General features: G+C 39.2%; 2 protein-coding genes across 5 annotated transcripts; one reads left to right on the forward strand and one right to left on the reverse strand.

Annotated features, from left to right (window-relative positions):
• Nucleotides 1–2370: 2370 nt before the first annotated feature.
• zgc:92912 (uncharacterized protein LOC436805 homolog) lies at nucleotides 2371–10885 on the forward strand. Its single transcript, XM_017700452.2, has 5 exons — nucleotides 2371–3044; nucleotides 3688–3844; nucleotides 5635–5793; nucleotides 7595–7646; nucleotides 9153–10885. Coding segments are annotated over exons 1-5 (387 nt in total). The 5' UTR covers nucleotides 2371–3042; the 3' UTR covers nucleotides 9170–10885.
• On the reverse strand, nucleotides 10689–22016 carry tapbpl (TAP binding protein like). Of its 4 annotated transcripts, XM_037537077.1 has the most exons (11): nucleotides 21676–21996; nucleotides 21396–21478; nucleotides 20341–20738; nucleotides 19402–19605; nucleotides 18736–19014; nucleotides 18152–18352; nucleotides 13526–13693; nucleotides 13241–13344; nucleotides 11990–12221; nucleotides 11528–11601; nucleotides 10689–11301 (listed from the first exon to the last, which is right to left on the reverse strand). In XM_037537077.1, exons 4-10 carry the CDS (start codon nucleotides 19547–19549, stop codon nucleotides 11528–11530), a joined length of 1206 nt encoding a protein of 401 aa, XP_037392974.1. In that variant the 5' UTR covers nucleotides 19550–19605; nucleotides 20341–20738; nucleotides 21396–21478; nucleotides 21676–21996; the 3' UTR covers nucleotides 10689–11301. The 4 variants fall into 4 exon arrangements, with proteins under 4 accessions (XP_037392974.1, XP_037392973.1, XP_017555939.2 ...); XM_037537076.1 differs by lacking the exon at nucleotides 21676–21996 and having other exon boundaries at nucleotides 21396–21644; XM_017700450.2 differs by lacking the exons at nucleotides 20341–20738; nucleotides 21396–21478 and having other exon boundaries at nucleotides 11528–11598; nucleotides 21676–22016.
• Nucleotides 22017–23055: the final 1039 nt, after the last annotated feature.

Here is a 23055-nt window from a genome sequence, read left to right on the forward strand (position 1 = left end):
GAACCATGGGGAAACTTTTCACAGGGCTCAATAACTTATTAACCGTTGAAAAGGGAGCTCTAGGGTTACCGTGGGCACCATGAATAACATTAGAATAATATAGTGTTTTAGCTTCCTGTAGTTTTTCCTTATAAAACAAAACATGATCACTGTAAGCAAGGGCATGCACAGTCAGGCCAGTTCTGTTAGCAAGACGTTCAAGCTGACGACCAAGAGCTTTCAGCTTGCGCAGCTCAGCAGTATACCAGGGAGCAGGCTGAGAAAATGTAAAAAGGGTGTTAGAGGTGGCAGATGATTTAAAATATGTGACAGTGTTTCGTCATAATGGGTCACTAGCAGATCAGGATCTAAACAATCAGGTACCGGACTCTGACTGAGCATCTCTATAACAGCAAGAGGACTGATTTTTTATGGCTCCGGAATGTAAACTGGCATAATTGATGCTGCCCTCGCTGTTGACATGATAGCGAAAAATCAAAGAACACTGCTTTATGGTCAGATACGCACAGATCAATGCCTTTCACATTAAAAGGGGTTTTTCCCAGAGAGCAAACTATGTCCAAAGTGTGGCCCTTGTTATGAGTAGGAAAATGAACATGCTGAGATATACCAAAATGTTAATAAAAAAGTAATGTTACATGGACAAGAATTTAATGTAGTGTCAGCACTTTAGCTGATCACTTAATGCTACCTTTAAAAAAGAACTGTTGCCCTGCGATGGACTGGCGACCTGTCCAGGGTGTATCCTGCCTTCCGCCCGAAGACTGCTGGGATAGGCTCCAGCTTCCCCCCGCGACCCTGACGGAGAAGCGGCTTAGAAAATGGATGGATGGATGGATGGATGGATGGATACATGAAATGTACTGTTCCATTACACAACTGTTTAATCAGACTCACATTGGCATCAGATGTATGTGTAAAAGGAGTCAGACATGTGTGTTTGGTCCTAGACCTTAGCATGCAAACATTTAATCCACACCTTGAATAATCTTGACTTTTCAGTTTCACAAATCTGTAAGTTCTGAAATGTCTAAACATTTCTGACAACAGATCTGATTGAGTTTCCATATTTGACACCAACTGCAACCTTTTTCAGGCACACTGTGCAAAAAAATAAAAAAATTAACACAATATCTCTGTACAACAGTTAGTAAAGTAATGCTTGACAGAGATTGCACAGTGAGTATCAGGTATTCAGTAGCAAGCTTCTGTCTTTGGTATTCTTACTGGAGACTAGTCTGCCTCAGGGCGTTTGGTCCTTCCTGGTCTAGCAACCGTAACAATGCCCTCTGAAAAAAATTAAAATATGCTGTTGCATATTTGTAAATCTGAAAATTTGCCCAATTCCCCAAGAGAATTGTTACTCATTTCTCAAACCAAAGACAAAAAAGCAGATGTGTAAGATCTCAGCTGATGTGTGGAAGAGTGCATTACCAAACTAGAGCATTTACAGAACAATGATTAAACCACACATTTTGCTGCCATTGAAGCTACCATCAGCACTGCTATGGCGAGTGATATAGCTGCCCACTAATGCTGGAGTAGCCAGCCAACATGAGACCCCCCCTGAAATACCAGGGGGTATTTTGCACAATGTATAGGCCAATATTCAAGTGTTCAGTATTGTTATTGGAACTGAAAATGAAAAAAGCATTATCTTGTCTTGCTGTGAAATGCTCATTAGAACTTAGCTTGAATATGTTCTGCAGTGCCTGAAAACCGACTATTTACTTTAATAAAAGTATAAGTTCAAATTCGAGATTAACAGCGTTAATCAAAATAGAAAACAGATCCAAAAAGAGAGTTCCCAACCTCCTAACATCGTCTTACGTGTACAGTCAGCATTTCTGCTCTGAGTCCAGTGAGTGGGTGGCTAGTGGCGATCATGTGATCACACAGCTGCTCCCTGATTGGTGGAACTGGTACCGTTGCAGCTAACCTAATGTTAGAACCATCTCCCATCTTCTGTCCCAGTTAGCTCTGTTTCACAGCAACTGTCAGCAAACAGATTAAAGCAAAAGACGGTTTCATCAGAGTCGTCTGTGTGTCTGTACCGTAAAGGAGAGGAGCTGAAGTCAGCAGTGTGGGACAGGACTATTCTTTATGTGCAGCAAACGAGGAATTGTGTCAGGAGTTCAAGGAGCTGCTTGCTGTCTCTCGTCTGGAACCTAAACGTGAAAGATTCAGTGTGAAAGAGTGCACAGTGTGTGTGTGAGTGAGAGAGAGAGAGAGAGAGAGAGAGAGAGAGGCTGAGGAAAACAGCAAAGTCAACATTCTGTGGGTCCTGCTTAGCCGGGTACCGCAGAGAGGGAGAGAGGGAGGGAGAGAGAGAGGAGAGGGAGATGGGGAGAGAGAGAGTGAGTGCAGGGGGGTGGGGGCTTCCAGCAGCACCGCACCATCATTTCAAGTCCAAATGTAGCTGCGACGCATTATTGCAGTATAGGAGAACAGACGTACAGAAACTACTGCGCTACTCCAGAAGCCCCCCCGCCCCCCTCACACTGACACACACATGCGCGCTCACACGTACTGAGCAGCAGCAGGAGAGGACAGTGCTGGACGGTGCTGGCTCTAACGGCGCTGGGACCCGGGCAAACACCGTCAGACGGGACACCTTCAGATTACAGAGAGGACGTCTGGGCTGAACGCGGAGCAGCTGTGTTGTTTTTTTTTCCTTCTGAAAGAAACCGCGGAGAGGGGACCGGTCAGAGCTGTGGCCGGACACCGTGTGTGTACGTGTTTAAGTGAGGGGACATTCTCGCCTTCCTGATGCGCCACTGCTGCTGAACTGCCGCTCACAGCTCCACTGCAGCTGCTGCAGCCTCCGCGCAAAGACGTCTGTCCTGCCAACACGGGCTGCCCTGCCCTGCCCTGCTCCCAACTCTGAGGAGTCTTTTTTCCTCCCTCTTCTTCTCCTCCACTTTTAACTGTATCTTCTTGACTTGAAACCCTTCCCCCTTTCCTCTGTCCCCGTCCTCTCTCTCTCTCTCTGACCCCCCTCATCTTCACTGAGGCAGCCCATCGGAAATTGCTGCGCACACGATGTGAGTACCAATGCGGATTTTCCCCCTAACGCGTTTCCTTCGTGCGTCCCTTAAAAAGATGCTGATAAACGGTTCCTCGTCATCAAACTTCAATTGTCCTCACGCTCTTGTGTGTTGGCTGTAACTTTTGTGGATGTTTTTTCTCGAGAGCTGACTTCATTTTGCGCGCAGTGTGTGTGTTAAGCATTTATTGACTTGCGGGACAGACTTTGGTCCACTGACAATATCGCATTGCTGCGAGGCCTTTTAATGTCAATACCACGAACCATTAATTATTCTAATGTTTTAACAGCTCTGGTAACGCATACCTTAGACCCAGAGAGAGCACAACCACTCCGGATTGATATTTAAAAATGCTATCATTTATCATGTCTGTACTTTCAGTACATTCAGCCAGTGTGATGCTCTGCACTAGATGGAAATAAAGCATGTTCTTTCTGCACTGCATCAGAGCCTGAGCACTACCGCCTGAGTTCAATGCAGTAACACACTTTTGTGTGTGACTAGTGGCAGTTTTGGTGTCCTCTTCAGTCGTAGTCAGCCTGAATGGGTCAGTCCCTTATCACTTTAAAAGAAACTGCAACAAGAAAGCAACACCTCTAGACTGCAGTACATGCCTCTCCTCTCCTTGTTCCCTGTTCAGGTCAGCTCCAGCTCCAGATGCTGCGGCTCCTGCAGGGGCTCCTGGGGCCCCTGGCGCACCTGGAGGAGAGGGGGGCCCAGCTGGCGGCCCCCCTGCCCTACCCCCAAACACCAGCAGCAACCGCCGACTACAGCAGACTCAGGCACAAGTGGAAGAGGTGAGCACGTATAAGCAAAAATGGGGAAATATGACGGGAGAGGCTCAGCGACAGCATAAGTCACGAATCAGAGGCTGCTGTGTCATCGAACGTAAGCCAGGAACTACAGAATTGGTCATAGAAATAAAACTTTTATGGGAAATTTGTGTCTTTCGTGGACAAAAATGTTTTGATTATTTATTTTATTTTATGACGTGCTATAATAAGCACGTTATATATGATATTAGTACTTGCAGATGACATTTCTTTGTTGTTTTGGCTTTGGTAGAACACAGCAGGTTAAAAATGAGAACAGCTATTGGGTTAAAATGTGAACAGTTCACATTTCTTTGAGGACTTTACAGGATGAATCATAAATCAATCATAGTTCTTTTTACTCAAAGTGCCCAGATTTTAGGAGAACAGAATTGGACAAATAAATGTAGTCTTAAATAAAATTGGCATTGGCAGATTAGTCAGTCAGTGACTAGATGAAGTGTGCAATCATTAGACATCACCACATGCTGGCTATATGGGTATGGTCTGCCAGGTCGAATGCAGTGAATTTCAGTTTCTGCTTGTTTGGGAGACTTTTTGCTACAGTAAACAGTCTACAGTAAGTGAAATACATGCATAATGGTCTTTAGTCAGATGACTGACATGGCAAATTGAGAGTATTCATGAGTTTTTGCGCCTGAGAAAGTGCACAGTTGCTTTAGCAGAATGTTTGGGGTCACTGTCCTGCTGCAAATTGAAGTGTGATTTGCTGCATCTTGAGTTAAATGGTTGGATCTGAGCAGTTCAGATGGTTCTGTACTTCATCCTGCTGCTACTGTCTGCAGTCACAGCATCAACAAAGAGGGAGACATACACACCCATACCACTATGTTTCAAATTCACAGCTCTGTACATTTTGGGTCACATGAGCAGTTCCTTTTTCTTTCTCTACATATTCCTCAGTCCATTACTTTGGTACAGAGTGATGGAACAAAAACTTCTGAATTTATAATAGAGCTCTACAATGTGCTATTTAGCAAACCAAACACTGCCTTTCTATTCTTGAGTCATATCATTTTTTTATCTTGTGGTAAACCCTCATTGTAGTCTATGACATACCTATGTCTATATTTTAGGAAGTGTTTTTGATCAACAGTTTCAAAAACAAAATGAACTAATTGATTGTCATTAACTGCAGTAGTCTTACATTGACTGTGTGTTGTTTCACTGCACATTGCACCAATTAATTAATGTTGTAGGTAGTTTTGTTATTTTTTTTTTTAACATAATGGCCTGCTTTACTAGGATTGACACTTCTCTGGTCCTCATATTGAGGGAAAAAAGATTGTAGATCTATCAACTCTAGTCCTTCTGTTCATTCTTTTTTTGCATTAGCTGATAATGCAGTGACAAACAGGCCGAGAAACAACCTAGAAGCCAGCAGTCCAAATACGTATGATCCACTGAGATGGAGGGAGTTTGTGTAAAAAGGGCTGTAAGGCCTATGATTGTTATGTTTCAAACAATATAGATGGAACTTCCTTTGAATTAAAGCTGAGAAACAACACTTTATCTTTTTTTTTTCATTTCAAATCCAAATGTGCTAGAGTACAGAACTATAACTACAAAAATGTGTTACTTACAGGGACTGAACCATATAATAACATGATACGCAAAAGAACTCAAGGCTGCCCAGCTGAGTCACAGCACCTTTTATCATTTTTCCTCTATATAATACACCAAAATAGCAAGTGCTACATTCATCAAGAAAAGTGACTAAGCATCACTTTGGCCTCATCTGCTCTCCTGTGCAGGTTGTGGATATTATGCGTGTGAATGTGGATAAAGTCTTGGAGAGGGACCAGAAACTGTCGGAGCTGGACGACAGGGCCGATGCACTGCAGGCCGGAGCCTCACAATTTGAGAGTTGTGCTGCCAAGCTGAAGAACAAGTACTGGTGGAAAAACTGCAAGGTGAGGGGTTAAAAAGCAGCTTACAAATGACTTAAAGTGAAGCATATTGATTACACTCACAGAAATGTCATAGATAAGTTGAAATAAATGGAGAGGAAAAGAAAGTACGAAAGAAAGCAAGCAAGCAAAGAACAGAAGAGCAGACAGAGAAGGCTGGAGTATGGGAGTGGTTAAGGGAGAATTATATGTATGTAATGGATTGAGAAATAAAAAGAAAAACTGCTGTTGTGTAAGGAAGGGGTTGCAAAAGAAAGAAAAAAGGGATGGAACCTCTCAGGTTTATAGGCCTGCTGCTTATTCAAAACTCACGAGCGCAGTGCTGCATACTGTATGCAGCAGCTTACTGCAAGTCTGTAGCAGGGTGGGGGAGGTTGGGCATGACACAGGAAAGAACTGCTCTTTGGGCACTGGTCCATTTGTCTAGTAGCCTACATTTAGCCATTAGCCTACTGTGAGATCACCAAGAAGCTTAATTGAAATGTAAGTATCAATTAGTGAATGTTTGACAGTGATTCAGCTCAGATGGGGAAGCATATTGATGCCCCATTCAGCGAATCTACAAGACCTTGGAAATAGAAATAGACATAGAACTTGACAGTGGAGTGTTAATTCGTTACTTTGTACATTTAAGCCTTTGGGATTGATTAATGATAGACTATTTGATCCCTGGGATTAAAACACATATCTAGTTATACACCCAGAACAGACAGTATCTAGAAGTATTTAAATAACTACTTTGCTAAAGACTATATTTTGTTTGAAGTTAATTGTATTGGCCCACTGTTCTAAGGTAAGGCCTGATTTTGTACTTTTTGAAAAGAGAGTCTCAACACCCCATCTGTCAAAGTCATGTACAAACAAGGGTTTTATTGTTCCAAAACACTATATTATCATAAACACTTTCAAGAATTTTTGACCTGATATACATTGCAGTGAGTTTACACATGCTTGAAATATCAGTGCTATATTATAATTACACCTTTATTAGAGAAAGAAACATGTTTTCAGTTTATATTTGTATCTAAAATGGGTACAAATGGATATACAGTGTTTTATAATGAAACTTCAAATATTTCACAATTTTTATTGTATATGAAATGTATTTGTCTTCTAAAGTGGTTCAACTGATTACAAGTCTAACAGTGTACAGATTTTCGTTTGTGCTTTAATCCTTTCCCTCTGCCTCTTTGAAAGTGTGACTTAGTCAGCATGAATCAGGGCCATTCTTTTTTGCCATTTCACATCTCTCTATTAATCAGTTCACCTCTTCCGCTAGCTGTGCAGTTCCAGGACATTTCTCTTGATTGAGCAGTTTTGAGTGGGGAGTTTTTTGGCTCAGGCCTTGCTTCGTGATGGATATATGGAATGTCTTGTCTGGATTAAATGCTAAACTGGGTTATATTCCACTGTTGAGACAAGACAAGCGATCCCGCATCAGAAAATCCAGCTCCATGTTTAATAAGCTGCTGACTCTGCAGTGAGTTTGCTTAATGTAGCCTGTCTCTCTCTGCTGCTTTTAGTGCCTCACAGACAAGTAAGACAGTGTGTTACATAGTTTTAAGAGAGAAACACACACACACACACACACACACACACACACACACACACACACACACACACACATACACACACACACACAGAGCAGCTGTGTGAGGTGCTGTCCTTGGCTGTTTTTTGTGTCCTCTGTTTAAAGGTGCTGTGAAACCTAAAGCTGATATTCTCACGATGGAGAAGCTCAGTGTGATGTGTATGTATGACTGCTGACATCGTCATCTTGCTTGTTTGTTTTCTTTATCTTTAGATGATGATCATGATGGGCATTATTGGAGTCATCGTGGTTGGAATAATCTTCTGTGAGTTTCACTGTAACTTTCATAACGTAAAAGTTATGAAAAGTTTCATAACACTGACTTGACTTGTGTGGTTAGGGTTGCATGACAGTGCTTGTTTAAGTATTTAATCAATATTTAAGAGTGATATGATACCTCATTAATAGAACATGAGCGAAGGACATATAAAGTATGTATTTGTACTGTTATCTAGTTGATAAGTAACATAATATTGATGCTGTCATATCAAAACCATGTATCTCCATTTTTTTAATTTGTATATTTCTACGTCATTTGAGCACCGCAGCTGGCCTTTACATTGTGTCCAAATTTCAGAAAATGCACAGACCTACAGAAATGCTGTAGCATTACTTAGAAGAAAATATTGTTACATTAACTTACATGAAAGTTAAGAATATTTTGTCTTCTACTCCATTTTGGAGATACATGTTTTTGCTTATATAAAAACAGTTATAAGTATTTGTAAGAATATTAATCTATGACTCAAAAATACTTAACCACTGCACCTTATTTTATAAGCCATAACTTCATCAAATTTCCTTAATTTCTCTCATTTTTGGAGCATAGAATTACTATTGCCATTTATTCAAAATAAATGAATAACAAAAGACTTTGTATTTTCTAAAAATTATTCAATAACTACTACAAAATATGTCACTTTTGTAGTGAGAAACTGAAGTGTAGGCCCATATACAGGCCCTTTAGAGGCTAAGAGTTGAAACCTTCAAGATAGCAAAGGCTTTTTCACAGATAAAGGAAAACAAACCACAATGGATTATATTCTCATTTGACATTTATCTCTTATCTACTGCTGTGTTTGCTATTAAATGTCGTGATACACCATTTGGTTTTTATCTGTAATTTTAAATATTTAAACATTTACTGCAGTTATTTCACTGGCATGCACTGGTAACTATTCTGAAACGTGTTTGTTTTCATCAGTTTTTAATACAGCAGTTGTTATTAAACTTAAATCTACTACTATAAAACTACAGTTGACTAACAAAAGAATAGTTAGGAGTAACTACACAGTTATTAGGGATAATAAAATGCTTCTCTCTGTGAACTGATATGTTGTTTTTGAGTAGTCTCCTTATTGTGGCTTCAGGCTGGGCATGTTTAAGGCCCAGACTGGACAACCTCAAAACAAGCTAAATAATTCATCACTTTGATTACTGTGAATTATTCATTTAGTGCAGCTATGCCCAGCCTATGGCCACACAGAACGGAACCCACACTGTAACAGAGCATGCTATTAGACTTTGTGAAATTATCTGTGTGGCTAGAACCTCCATTTCTTTTCTGACCATTTTTCTAAATCTTTTTTTCTCTCTCTTTAATTCTGCCCTGCTCTCTCTCTCTCTCTCTCTCTCTCTCTCTCTCTCTCTCTCTCTCTCTCTCTCTCTCTCTCTCTCTCTCTCTCTCTCTCTCTCTCTCTCTCTCTCTCTCTCTCTCTCTCTCTCTCTCTCTCTCTCTCTCTCTCTCTCTCTCTCTCTCTCTCTCGTGCAGTGTATTTCTTCTCATGAGCTGACCCAGCTTACAGGGAGGAGAAAATCAATTAAAGGAGGCGGAAGAAAATGAAACAAATAAGACCACTCATATAAAGTCCATGCCTTTTCCTGTCCCCCTCTTCTCTCTTCACTCTCGAGCCATCTGGTACTCCAGTGTGTCAGCAGATCAGCAGATTCATAAGAAGCTAACCATTCTGCCTAGATGGCAATGCTTTTCACCTGCTCTTTCACTATGACTTTCTCTAACTTCCTCCTGCGGCATTACACGCACACACACACACACGCACACACACACACACACACACACACACACACACACATATACACATACACACACATACACAAACCCCACAGAGGGGAAAGCATACATGGAATATGAGGACAGTGAGTGAGAGGGGAGGACAAAAAAATGTGTGAGTGAGGCTGCATAAATAATAAGTGACATTAGAAAACTGAAAGCAGGGAGCCCTCAATCCTTTGTGTTCCTGCAATGCCAAAACATGTTCATGTAACCTTCCAAAGCCTTCAGGAATCAGTCTGTAAACTGATACCAGCATGTCTAACAACACATCAGAATCTGCTCTTTCCTACTGTCATAATTCTATGAACATCAGCTTCTATTTACTACTGTTTACTGTAAACAAGATAAATGAGAAGAACATTAATCTGCTTTTCTTGTCCATGGGTAATTGTGGTCCATCATTATAGAAAGAAGCTTCTATTCATATGTAGCTAAACATCTTTTACTGCTATCCCTGTTCACTTCTTGCGCTTCAGAATATAGAAATGTCTTTTAAAATAAACAAGAGGGTGATAGTAAAAGACACTGGAATGGAAAACAGAAAGAGAAGCACAGTGATGTGAGAGAGAAAAAAAGGCAGGGGTGATTTTTAACTATTGGTTCAGAAAATAGGGAAAAAAGATAAACACATTTTCATGCATAGACTTGCAAGTACAGTTACATGCATACAGCCACATGCACACAGACATACTCATACAGAGGCTGCTGATACTGTAAGTCACTTTAAGAGTGTAAGATTGTACAATTTCATCTTTAAAAATAATATAAAGTTGGAAGGTAGAAAAAGATGTGGTGTGAAAACATGTATAGACAGGCCACACACACACACACACACACACACACACACACACACACACACACACACACTCATACACACAGACTTATTAGCTGTTAGGAATTAATTTGTGTCTAATGACTTGCATGGAAGACACACTGTTAGAGTCGTATTCTGTAATGTTTTCCTGAACTACTGCCTAATGTACAGCTCTGACAGAGAACCTTCACAGCCTCCATAAAATCTCATCAGTGTACAAAACATGAAACCTGTGAACTTTCCAAAATAAATACCTGCTAAATCACTAATAAAGATGTGATAAGGAAAGGAAAAAGTAATTCTTTGAAATGCCATGTAATATGCTATTTTAAACTAGATTTCTTCACAGATTCAAACTTTATTATTTTTCTATTCAGTACAGCTGTTGGATATTGCAAAGATTTACCATTTTTCATTGCTTTAACTGATTTTAAGAGATTGTATGACACATTGCTAAATGTAAATGCCATTTATGAATGATGTAGCAGTGACAAACTGGTAAACAAATCACTTTAGTGAATCCACAACCATTTAGTGAATCCAGAGAAGAATTCAGAAGCATGCTTATTTGCCCTAACACTTTTGCTGATGCCAATAAAGAAATCTACAAACTATACATGCTATTTTTCTTATGTGAAAAAGAAAAAAAAAACAACAACAGTGGAACAGTAGAAAAGCAACAGTGTAAAAAACAATATACTGTTGCTGTTGGGACAAAACCTGATACATCCATGTTTGCCATTTTGTAAATTTACATAAAAACACAAGTTGCTTTTTACAATGTGTTAACATTTCAGGATGTGTGTAACAATAGAAATGGTCTAGTATCAGTTGGGAAACTGTAGAGCTGGAGAGATGAGTGTTTGTCTGACAGCAATTATTTATATTTACAACAGTCAGATTTCTGCTTAATGTAAGTGCGCTCAAGCGCTTTATGTAAATGTACACCCATTTAGACAAAAAGAAACAAACCTCTGATAAATAAGTACAGCTCTTATCTTTTCATTTCCTCACAGATGTGGTCTTCAGCACCTATTGATACACCAGATACAAATTTACTTGGTAATCTGGCAAACAGTGCATTCACAATGGTGATAGTACAATCTCATTTATATAGCTGGGTCTTATTACACACTTTTAATGATGTTGACAATGTTTCAGTTGAAAAGCATCATTTTAAGGGATTGTATAGCATTACTTTTTAAATATAATATAAAGAAATATAAAGAAATAGTCCATAGAAACATAAAGTACTTACCTATCTTGATGCCTGATACAAAAACAGTACTGACAGAACCAGTGTTGCCAGGACCATCCAGTAGTATTTTCCTGCTGAATTCATTAAGAGAAAACCTTAATCAGACTTAATTCTAACATAAACACATGTATATCACATCATATCATCAGAATTGTTCGTTAAAATAATAAGAATTGAATATTATTTTTGGACAATATTTTATATTGTGTGTAGTTTTAGGTTTAAGTACATTTGTCTGTAATATTTTCCATTTAAAACTGTGTCCAAGGGAGGACTAATTTGTATGTTATATTAATTAATTTTTATGTTATATAATTTGGACAGAAATATCTCTCTCACACAATATTACTCTATAGAAGTCCTCAGGCTTATATGGCACTTTACAGTCTTTTTGCAAAGTCAGTTATTCAGCTGATGAACTGTAAAATTCACTTCATTCATCCTATTTAAGATTTCTCTAACCTTCAGGTTCAGGTGTTTCTACTGTCAAGGTGACATCACTGGGTGTTTGCAGGGCAAAGTGGGAGACCCTGCAGGTAAAAGTGGTTCCAGGTGGGTGTTCAGAGGGGCGGACGAAGAGGAAGGATGAGAGAGAGAAGGTTCCGTCATTGTGCTGGCGATGGCTGGAGAGAGAGGCTTTCTCTGTCAGAGAAATGCTCTCTGTCTCTGAGGGGGGCTGAGATAACCATTCCACCTGCAGCAACACATACACAAAAAACAGTCAGCTGATTCAGAAATGATCGAAACCTGAAACGTAGTGTCCTTTCATAATTTTCTGAGGACTGCTTGACAGTTTATTCAGAAGTGCTCTACTGAAAATTAAACATTAGCTTTATGGCACACTGTGGCATGTTGGCATGTTGAAAACAGTGCTGAATTGGGCAAAAATGAATGAACAATCCTAATCCAACAGGTCAGCTTTATTTTTCCCTTGCTTCCGCACATTCTTGAAGGGTTTGATATTTAGCTGGTGAGTTGGATCACATTTATATAAGCAGTAAAAAGGGCTTAACTGTCTTTTACTGTTTCCCATCACCTCCTTAGAGCACTGACAACTACAGGTACATGTGTATTTATTCCAACCATGTACAAACACCAGATTAATGTGGCTATATGGCTTTATTACAGAGGAGAATTCATTAGCATCATGCAGATTTGAAATTACCTGTAGACAGTGCAGCACCAATGCCCTACACTTAAGAACATAATGCAGTCTTTCTATATATAGATCAGCATGATCTATATATCTATCTATTATATATATATCAGCATAGACTTCAGACCTGAAAAGCCACAGAACTGTAAAGTTTAGTGTGGTCAGTCATGCAAAACATCATATCAGGTGATTATATCTTAATATGATGAATTACAACAAAGAAAAAGACTTTTTCAGACTGCCTTTTAATGAACGGCTATGTATAATGGGTCAGTTATCCTCATACTGAAGGCAGCTCATGCTGAAGAGCAGAATTGAGTGTGCACTGATGCACTGTGACTTGCTTCAGATGTGTATATTATTTTCGTATTAAAATAATTTACAACTCAACACAATTTCTGCTAAAATTACGTAAATTGAATTGTTCTGATTTCATTTATTGTATTCATGTGGATTCAGTCTCAGTCGCTTTTTTCTGTGTGTGTGTGTGTTTGTGTGTATGTGTGTGAGCTGAACTGATCATCGGATTTGAGTGTAAGTTGATGTAAATGACATACATGAACATCCAGGGGGTAGTAGCGCTCACAGTGACAGCTCAGCTTCTGAGGCGACTCGTCCTGAAATACAACTTTCTTTTCTGAGAGAAAAACTCTGGGTGGCTCTAAGAGAGAGAGAGAGAATGAGAGAGAGAGATGAGGGGATGACCGATTAACAGATAATCACCACTGTACAGGTATGAAAGTGCTAGCAGGATAGGGGTACTGTCACAAAACTCAATCTCAAGTTCAGAGACACATTCTCGATTAGATGGCGTGACAGATGTAGAATGATAAGAGACTCACGTGTGATTTGCAGCTGAACGATCTGCTGCGTCTGAAATGCTCCAGAGCTGATAGTGCAGATGTATGTGCCCTCGTCTGAAACCTTTAACGTCTTCATGGTCAGAGATGCGTTTCCATCCCTAATCAGCAGGGTTGAATCTGCACTCACCCCTTCTCGCTCCACTTGCACTGGCAGCAGAAATATTAATGAAATGTTTAAGAAAATAATATACATAGTTTTAAATGATGGTAACTAACAATGTTATATTGTACATAACTGCAAGAATAAGTCATACTCTGACATGATTTATGACATTTTCTGTAAACAAGCTTGGTTAGTACTTGGCATAAATTATGTGATTAAAGGTAGCAATGTTAGTACTTACTGAGCAGAGCTGTTTGAAAAGCATTTCCCATTTAACAAATGCTATGAAAAGCACACTTACTTAACCCTCACATTGTGCAGAAATTAAAAAACGACATTGGAGAATATCTTGTACAAAATGATAAAGGGGATGTTTCACCATCCATCATATGGGATGCTATAAAGGCCGTCATGAGGGGGATAAGTAATAGAAATAACCTCTTTTAATAAAAAACTAAGGTCTCAGAAACTAGAACAGTTGCAGGCACAATTAAAAAGATTACAGACTACAACTTATACAACATTTCAGACAAAACTGAAGCAAGAAATGAATAAATTAAAACACGAAATTAATGAGCTGTATACTTTGGAAACACAACAGAAACTTCTGTATTTGAAACAAAGATATTATGAAGTGGGAGGGAGATCAGCAAAACTTCTAGCTTACAGGCTTCGAAAACAGCAAGCAGATAACACTATATACAGAATTAGAAACCCAAAAACTAAAGTGATGGAATCTAAACTTGAGAAAATACAAGAAAGCTTTAACACTTATTATAAAGACCTATACTCTCAACCACCTATGTCAAATGACCTACAGATTGTTAAGTTTCTATCCACATTGAATTTACCCGTAGTAACAGATTCACAAAACGAAATACGTATTCGGCAGATAACAGCTGAGGAGCTAAATTTAGCCATTTCTAAATTAAAACCAGGAAAATCCCCAGGAACAGACGGCTATACATCCGAATGGTATAAATGTCTCAAAGAACAACTTACTCCAGTGTTGCTGTCAGCTATGAATTGGGTAATAGAAGCCGGTGAAATTCCACCATCGTGGAGGGAAGCAATTATCTCAGTTATACCCAAAGAAGGAAAAGACAAATCAGAACGTGGGAACTACAGGCCAATTAGTGTCCTTAACTTGGATTACAAATTATTTACTTCGATCCTAGCTAGACGAATAGAGCAGTTATTACCTAATCTTATCCATTTGGACCAGACTGGATTCATAAAGCAAAGACAAACACAGGATAACATAAGGAGAACTTTACAAATAATGAGATACATTAATCAAAATAAACTTGAAGTAATGTTGTTAAGTTTGGATGTGGAAAAAGCCTTTGACACCGTTAGATGGGCTTTTCTATATAAAGTTTTTAAAAAATTTGGTTTCCATCACATGTTTATCAAAACAATTCAAACAATATATGATAAACCCAGTGCAAAAATTAAAATAAACGGGGACCTTTCAAGCTCATTTGTGCTGGAACGAGGAACTAGACAAGGGTGTCCGATGTCCCCATTGTTATTTTCTTTATTTATTGAACCTTTAAGCCAAGCAATTAGACAAAAACAAGATATTAAGGGAATTGAGGTCTATGGTGTTGAACAAAAAATTGCACTATTTGCAGATGATGTTTTAATGTACTTAGGGCAACCCACTCACTCATTCATGGCACTGATGAACACACTGGAAGAATTTGGGTTTCTTTCGGGATATAAACTTAATATTCAAAAGACCCAGGTGATTACAATAAATTATAACCCACCAAAAACACTCACAGATGCATATCCATTTAATTGGCAGGCAAAAAATATAAAATACTTAGGAGTGGTTTTACCAAAAGATCTGTCTGAGCTATTTCAAGTAAATTATGGTCCCTTAAATGGTAAAATAAAAGCAGATTTGCAAAGATGGAATCTTATCCCATGCCTCACACTAATTAAGAGAGTAGAGACAATTAAAATGAATGTATTACTACGATTACTATATCTTTTTCAGACCTCACCAATAGAAATATCAGATCAACAATTTGGGGAGTGGGACAAATGGCTTTCGCGATTTATATGGCAGGGAAGGAAACCTAGAATAAGATATACCACATTACAACAGGAAAGGGAGAATGGAGGAATTGCCCTCCCTTGCCTTCGTGTTTATTTTTATGCCTCCCAAATAAGACCTTTAATATGTTGGTGCAATAAAGATTATACAGCAAGATGGAAGGAAATTGATAATGCAATGACAGCAAATGTTCCCTTGGAAGCAATGATAGCTGATAGAACATTAATGAAACACCTTTTGGACATAGAGAATCCATGGATTAACCTAACTATGAAGATTTGGGAAAAGATAATTACATTGAGTGGGATACATGATTCTGTAAAATTGTTGAGATGGTGTGCCTATGATAGTGACTTCTCCCCTAACAAAGAAGATAATACTTTTAAAAGGTGGGCTAAGAGGGGTCTAACAACATATTTGACCTTTTTACAAAAGGGGGTATTTCAATCATTTGAATCTCTAAAAGAAATATACGGATTGGAACAGAAGGATCTTTATAGATATTTTCAAGTACGATCCTATTTTAACGAACTGTCTAGACATGTAAACCCACAAGCCCATGAGACAGGAATTCTTAAATTTATTTGGGCCACTACTAAAACAGGCTCATGTCCTAAACTCATTTCGAGGCTTTCTAAAGAGATTAACATTTTCAAAGACAATAAAACATTATATATTAAAGAAAAATGGGAAAAAGAGGGGAATGTGTCACTATCTGAGGATGATTGGGGGGAAATATGTAAATATCAGTGGGCAACAACAAGTTCTCTACTATGGAAAGAATTTTGTTGGAAAAATATTCTTAGATTTTTTATTACCCCTGTGCAGAAACGGCATCAGGGCTCAGGGTCTAGCTGCTGGAGAATGTGTGGCTCGGATGGCGCAAACCATTTCCATATTTTTTGGGAATGTACTGCGCTGACTGGATATTGGAGGGATATCCATCAGGCTGTCTGTAAGATATTCCAACTAAACATACCTTTTGACTTTACTTTTCTCTATTTGGGAAATCTTTCTTTGGATATGTGTCAAAGTGATAAAAAACTACTGAGTGCCTTGTTAGCCGCAAGTAAAAAGGCAATCACTCGAAAAATGGTTGTCCTCTGAACCTCCCCAAATTCAAGAGTGGTACGATGTCGTTTATGAAATTTTTATTATGGAGAAACTCACCTATTCTCTAAGAATTCAAGCAGACAAATTTTATCGGATCTGGTCTAGATGGCTAGCATATATAAGACCCCAGCGACCAGACTTTTTGTAGAACTCATGACCTCCCGTCCTTCTCTCCTCTTTTTACTAAAGAGTAAGCCTCCCTATCTTTATGTAAATAGTTTTTACCTCAAAATAAATAAATAACAAAGAAATTGTTAAATAAATAATAATAATAAATTATTAAAAGGGGAACTAAATTTAGGGACAAATCAGTGACTTTAATGTTACTTTGTGGAAAAAATGTGATCTCATGGAAGTCTAATTCTTGATAAGATTTGTATTTGTTTTAGTTGTTTATCTATTTTGTTTTGTGTGATCATTATTTAAGATATATGAATGTTTGAATGTCACTGTATTTCCTTTGTCTTGAACAGAATTTCCCAATAAAAAGTAATTTACAAAAAAAAAAAGAAAAGCACACTTACTGTCATTTGTGAATGAACTAAAGTATTACTGATCATATGATTAAGTCAAAGTTGCATTGATCTGAATGATGACATCATGATACCTGTGTAACTTTGAAGAGGGAATCACTTTATGAGTGATGATGTAAGCAGCTGTCACAGAAACAACTATTTCTGCACTGGCCAATGAGGTACATGAACCATCTGATATATACTGTACACTGAGATGGCTGCAGCTATTCAAATTTTGTCAGCGACACTGTGATTGGCTGTTCACAATGCTGTCTGTACATAGTTCCATGCACAATTTTCTAGCCAGTACTTTGGATTAAGCTATAGCTACATTGAAAAAAAAATCCATGCAGCTGTTAAAAGTTAAAAGTTACACAAGAGTTTAGTTTGAAGTCAGTAAGCATGAAAGCATGATATCTTGCATGTTTGCAGATGGGCATAACACATTGTTTCATGTGAGCCTGTTATAGTAGCATTGTTTTTTACAATATGTCATGCAATAACAGGTCTGTATGGTTGTTATCATTTCAGAAAAATTGGCTTTTTTCTGAAATGATAACGACCATACAGACCTGTTATTAAAGGCCAACTTACCTTTAAAACATACCAGACTCATTGGCAATAGTCAGAGGTCTGGCTTGAGAGGCTAACTGTACAGAATGGTTGGATGGGCATTATAGTGCTAGCATTCCAATTCCACTCTGCCCAAGAGATTGCACTGTTTTCAGGCAGTAGCTCAGAACTAACAATGGTCAAAATTAAGTCTACTTCTACAATGTTATAATAACTAATGTACAGTCATTCACCTTCTGTCCCACCATCTGTCTCAACCCCCTGAGTTCTCATATCCAGAATTCTCCGCCCGTTTCCTTTGTGCTGCCACCGCCATTCAAGCCCCACGCTCTGTTCTGGCGACGCGTCCTTCTGCCTGTAACCACAGTCTAAACGCGCATCAACTCCTATAGGAGCCGCAAGGGATGGCGAACGAGAGAACACCACAAACACAGCTATGGAAGAAAGAAAAGAATACAAAAAAGAGAGAAAAAGAAAGTTAGTGGAGAAATCAGCGATGACGTTGAATAACAAACTGTCAGCATGAAGAAAACATATGCAAGATGACAGAAAACTGGGAAGAGGGCTAGGTGACCTAATATTAGGCTTTTCCAATGCATATATATATATATATATATATATATATATATATATATATATATATATATGTGTGTGTGTGTGTGTGTGTGTGTGTGTGTGTGTGTGTGTGTGTGTGTGTGCGCATTGGAAATATATAATGTATATATATTACTGAATGATGCAGTGAGCAATGCACAGCTGTGCAAATGAATGGATGGATAGATAAATAATACTAGGATTAGGTTTACATGAACAGTACCATCTGTGAGCAGAGTTCCCCACTGGCTGAGAGGAAGCTGAAGTTTGCTCTGCATTAGGGGTGGAGTGCTTGATTCTGCTTTTTCATTGGAGATGGTCTGCAGCACTAAAGTGAGTCCAACTCCGCCCCCTTCGATCTGAATAGAGCCGATGAAATGAGCAGGTAAGGCGTCAGGCTCTGTACCTCGGGGTACGTAGCGGCTCAGTTCACAAACCACCTCCTGTTCATTACAGTCAGCATGGAGAAGAGACTCTGCTTCTGGAATCTCTACTGATGATACTGACCAGAGAAAGAGAGAGAGAGGGAGAGAGAGAGAGTGACAGTGTGACAGTGAGAGATAAAGGATGGAAAGCAATAGTAGAAAAGTAGAAACAACAAGTCCTAAAATAGACCACTGCTAACACATGAATACACAGTATTACTATGTAATATACTAAATACTCTATACTATATAGCACTTTTCATACAGTACAATATATATAGTATATAAGCATATAGAAGAACACATAGAACATATATAGTAATAATAACAACAGAATATTGACTGAAAGTGTGTTTAAGATGCTTTTTAACATTGCTAACTGAAAATGCTTGAGGTTTGTTTTAAACAAAAACAACAAAAGCAGCTTCATCTCATTTACCGAATGGACGAATTTTTCGACTTACCTACGACTTCAAAAATGAGGTCATCAGCCTTGGGTTCGTCAGGGGGGTTATAAGGGGTTATGGTTTCTGGTGAGAGGTCAGAGGACATGGGAAGGTCTCTTAGGACCAGAGTGGCCGGAGTGCGAGCGAAGAGAGATCCGCCCATCATGCCCCCTCCCTCCTCAATGAAGGAGCAGGACAGCACAACATCAGCGCCCTGCAGGCCTGACAGTCGGAGAGAAACCGAGACAGAGACCGTCACTCTACTCGTTCTTTCGTGACAGAACAGAAGTATCTGTAATGTCACTATTCTCCAGTAATAACGAGGAGAAAGCAGTCTAGCGAACATCCCCTCTACCATATCCTCCTGAGACCCAGGGAAAAATAAGTTTTAATTTATTTATTTTTTTAATATAAATTAAGTGTCGTGGTGATAAAAAATACATTGCAAAGAAAAAAATATTAAAACTTATTTTTATTAAAATTTTACAACATGTCCACTGTAGTGGACAATGGGATTTCATGGTTCTCAAGTGTTAAACTTTTAAGAGCCGAGTATGTATATGGAAATATCCACTGAAATCATCTAGGAAAATAGAATACCATGTACAAAAACAATAGCAAATGTAATTAACCCAGAATAATGGAACATCTACAACATTTCACCTAAAATTCTTTATAATTTCATTAGATATTTGACTCTAGATGGTATTTCATGAAACAATCTGACTGTTTGGAGACACAGAGGAACATGCTGCATTTTATGCATCTCACAAAGGTTTTTCCAGGTTTTTTTTTGCATCCAGGCATTCTGCATCTGGAAGCATTTGGAATGTTGAGCATTTGGGGCAAATTAATTGCACCATATTTCCTTATTCTTGTATCTGGATGGGGCTTCCTTTTCTTAATTTCCAGAAAGAATTCTTGATCACTTGAGTCAGTGTCATCTCGTTGACCTACTTGGGCCTGGGATATCAGTTCTTCAGCCAAGAGAAGTTTGAACTCCAGGTACTGGGAGGTTTTCTTTGCAGGTCGTTGCAAGGTCTGACTGTCTTGTCTGTATTGAATCCAGGAGTTGGTGATGGCCAAATCAGTGAAGTGCCCAGTACATTTTCATTCTTGGATATCCGAGGCATGCCACGTACACTGAGATCCCTAAAAAGGTCTTGATCTCTTCTGGTGTTGTGTTCAAGCTACAGCCTGAATCCTGTACCATGCGCTGGTTGGTGAAGAAAGACAGATTCCGAATTAACTGATCATCAATGTACTGCTGGAAGTACTGCAGTGGGCTCCAGTCTCTTCGTTATAGGGAATCATCAGCTGATGTAATTCCACATTCCTCCAACATGGGCATGAACCTTAGAAGAAAGACAAAACATGCTTGATAATTTAGCATAATTAACATGCCGTAAAAATGTTAAAGGGATAGTTCACTTGAACACTTTTGTGTTTTCAACACATTCATTCATCCTTCTAATAAATGTCTTAAAATTTTTCATTAGATTCAAATATAAAATATTGGGATATATATCATGACATAACCCTAACCCTGCAGATTATCCTCTCATTTTTGCATTGATTAAAAACCTCAGATCCCTATGTGCTGGTTTTTGCCCATAGAGGACGATGGGACGCTTCATCCAGCTCTGCATCTTGGTCCACCTGATCTGGGTCCTCCTCATCTGTGTCATCTGAGCTTTCACTCTCTCCTGTCTCATGCTCTCTCAATGGACTGTCATGCTCAGAAAGATCTATTTCTGAATCCCCCTCAATGATTCTGTTAAGAATCCTCTCTGCCTCTGTCATTGAGCTGTCTACTAAAAATTGTGAAACAAATATAAGCACGAGGTCCTGGCGTCCACTACAGAGTACATTTATAAATTAGCTGTTTTTCCTATGAAAATACTTAAGCTCAGCTCTGAAAACTCACTCAAATATTCCTGAGATGTTTACATCCTTGAAACAATCAACTTAGTAGAGTAAAAAAACTCGTTAATTATGAAAATCATGCTTACCTTTCTTTTTTCCATAAAATGTGCTTTTTGTGATGGCAGCCATTTTGAAAAGACAGCAACAAGAACCTGGCAAAGTCACACCCCTGAAATGTGATGTCATTTTAAAGCCACAGTGGTCCTCTTTAAGGAACAACAGGACTAAGTAGAGTGAAAAGTATAGTATGGAAGATATGAGAAAAAACATAATGTCCACTACAGTGGACAAAATTGAATTGCTGGGTCTCAGGAGGATATGTTTAATATAGAAGTCTGTTTGAAAGAAGTGAAGTGTAATACTCACTGTGGGCCACCGCGAGCAGACAAGCCAAAACGAGCAATTCAAGCATCGCCGCTCACAACTGTAATTCTAAACCATACAGCATCGGGTCTCCTCGGATTGAACGCGTAAACCGGTGCGATTTTGCAGTTTATTCGAACAAAAAATGACAAAATGGAGAGCTCGTCTCTAAATGGCAGGTGAACTTTGGACATCCCCCAGCCAGTTTACTTTCACTTTTGATTTGGATTTTAAAAATCCTGCTGACGAAGCGCAGCCTGTAAAATATGAATTTCTGGGAGCGCTATGCAGATTCAGTCTTATATGAGCACCAGCGATATATCTGTTACTCTCAGGCTGTCAAGCTCCGCGTTATTTATTCATTTTAGCCATTTAAATAGGTCTGTCACAAAGTGAAAGTTAGCCATGAAGGGGGGTTGGCGGAAGGACGTCACGCACACTGTAATAACAATTATAATAATAACAATAACAATACTACTACTACTAATAATAATAATAACATAGCGTGTTCAAGAGACCTTCAGCACGTTAATGTTGTGTTAAATGTGCTTTAGCACTTATTTTTTGGGTCATATTACAGGACTTTTTTTTTTTAAGCCGTGAGCCTGTTTCTAGCTTCTCGGGGAGAGAGTAGAGTCAGTCTGTTTCCGACAGCCGTTGAGCAGAACATAGTGAAGCCTACAGTGAATTGTTAGTGAAACGGTTCTATGTGTCAGGCAAGGCTGTGGCCAAATACAGCCTTTAATAAAGCCCAACAGGCGATGAAGAAAGCAGGCATACCCGGAGCTTGAAGAGGAGACGTTGTGCCAAGCAGTCCCTGAGCAAGTGGTGGAGGAGCAACAGGTAAGCTGGTGGTACAGGTAGAGGGGATGCTGTACCAATCAATGACTGCGAAGAGAACGACGCTCAGCGTTGATGCCACAGAAAGGGAGATTGGCTACTGCTGTGGACTTTTGGTCAAACGCAGAACAGACAGGAAACAGCTCACTGTCTTTACTGACACCAGCTTTTTGGTGTCACTGCTACATCCAGGTGTGCTCCACCACCCCGAGAGTGGACACCTCACAACTTGGACAATCGTCCAACTGAAATCCAGTCCTAGTTGTGGTGAAGGGCCTGAGCCAAGTGCACGAGATCTGGTTTGTGGCTATAGGCCATTCTTGACCTCAGGAAGGAAGCACTGAGCTTGGAGATGAGACAAGTAAAGTTGTTTGTGGCAGCAAGCAGTGGATCCCAGAGGTCTGTATAAGCGTGTATGAGCAGCGTCCCTTAAAAGAAACAATGACGCAATGGATGACAGGGAAAACAGAAAGCAGCTGAGAGGAGTGTCACTGCTGCCATCGTCACCCCCAGTAGCACTGGACATGATGCTGTGAGCAGGAG

This window comes from Pygocentrus nattereri, chromosome 3 (genome assembly GCF_015220715.1).
Source record: "Pygocentrus nattereri isolate fPygNat1 chromosome 3, fPygNat1.pri, whole genome shotgun sequence".
Classification (NCBI taxonomy): Eukaryota; Metazoa; Chordata; class Actinopteri; order Characiformes; family Serrasalmidae; genus Pygocentrus; species Pygocentrus nattereri.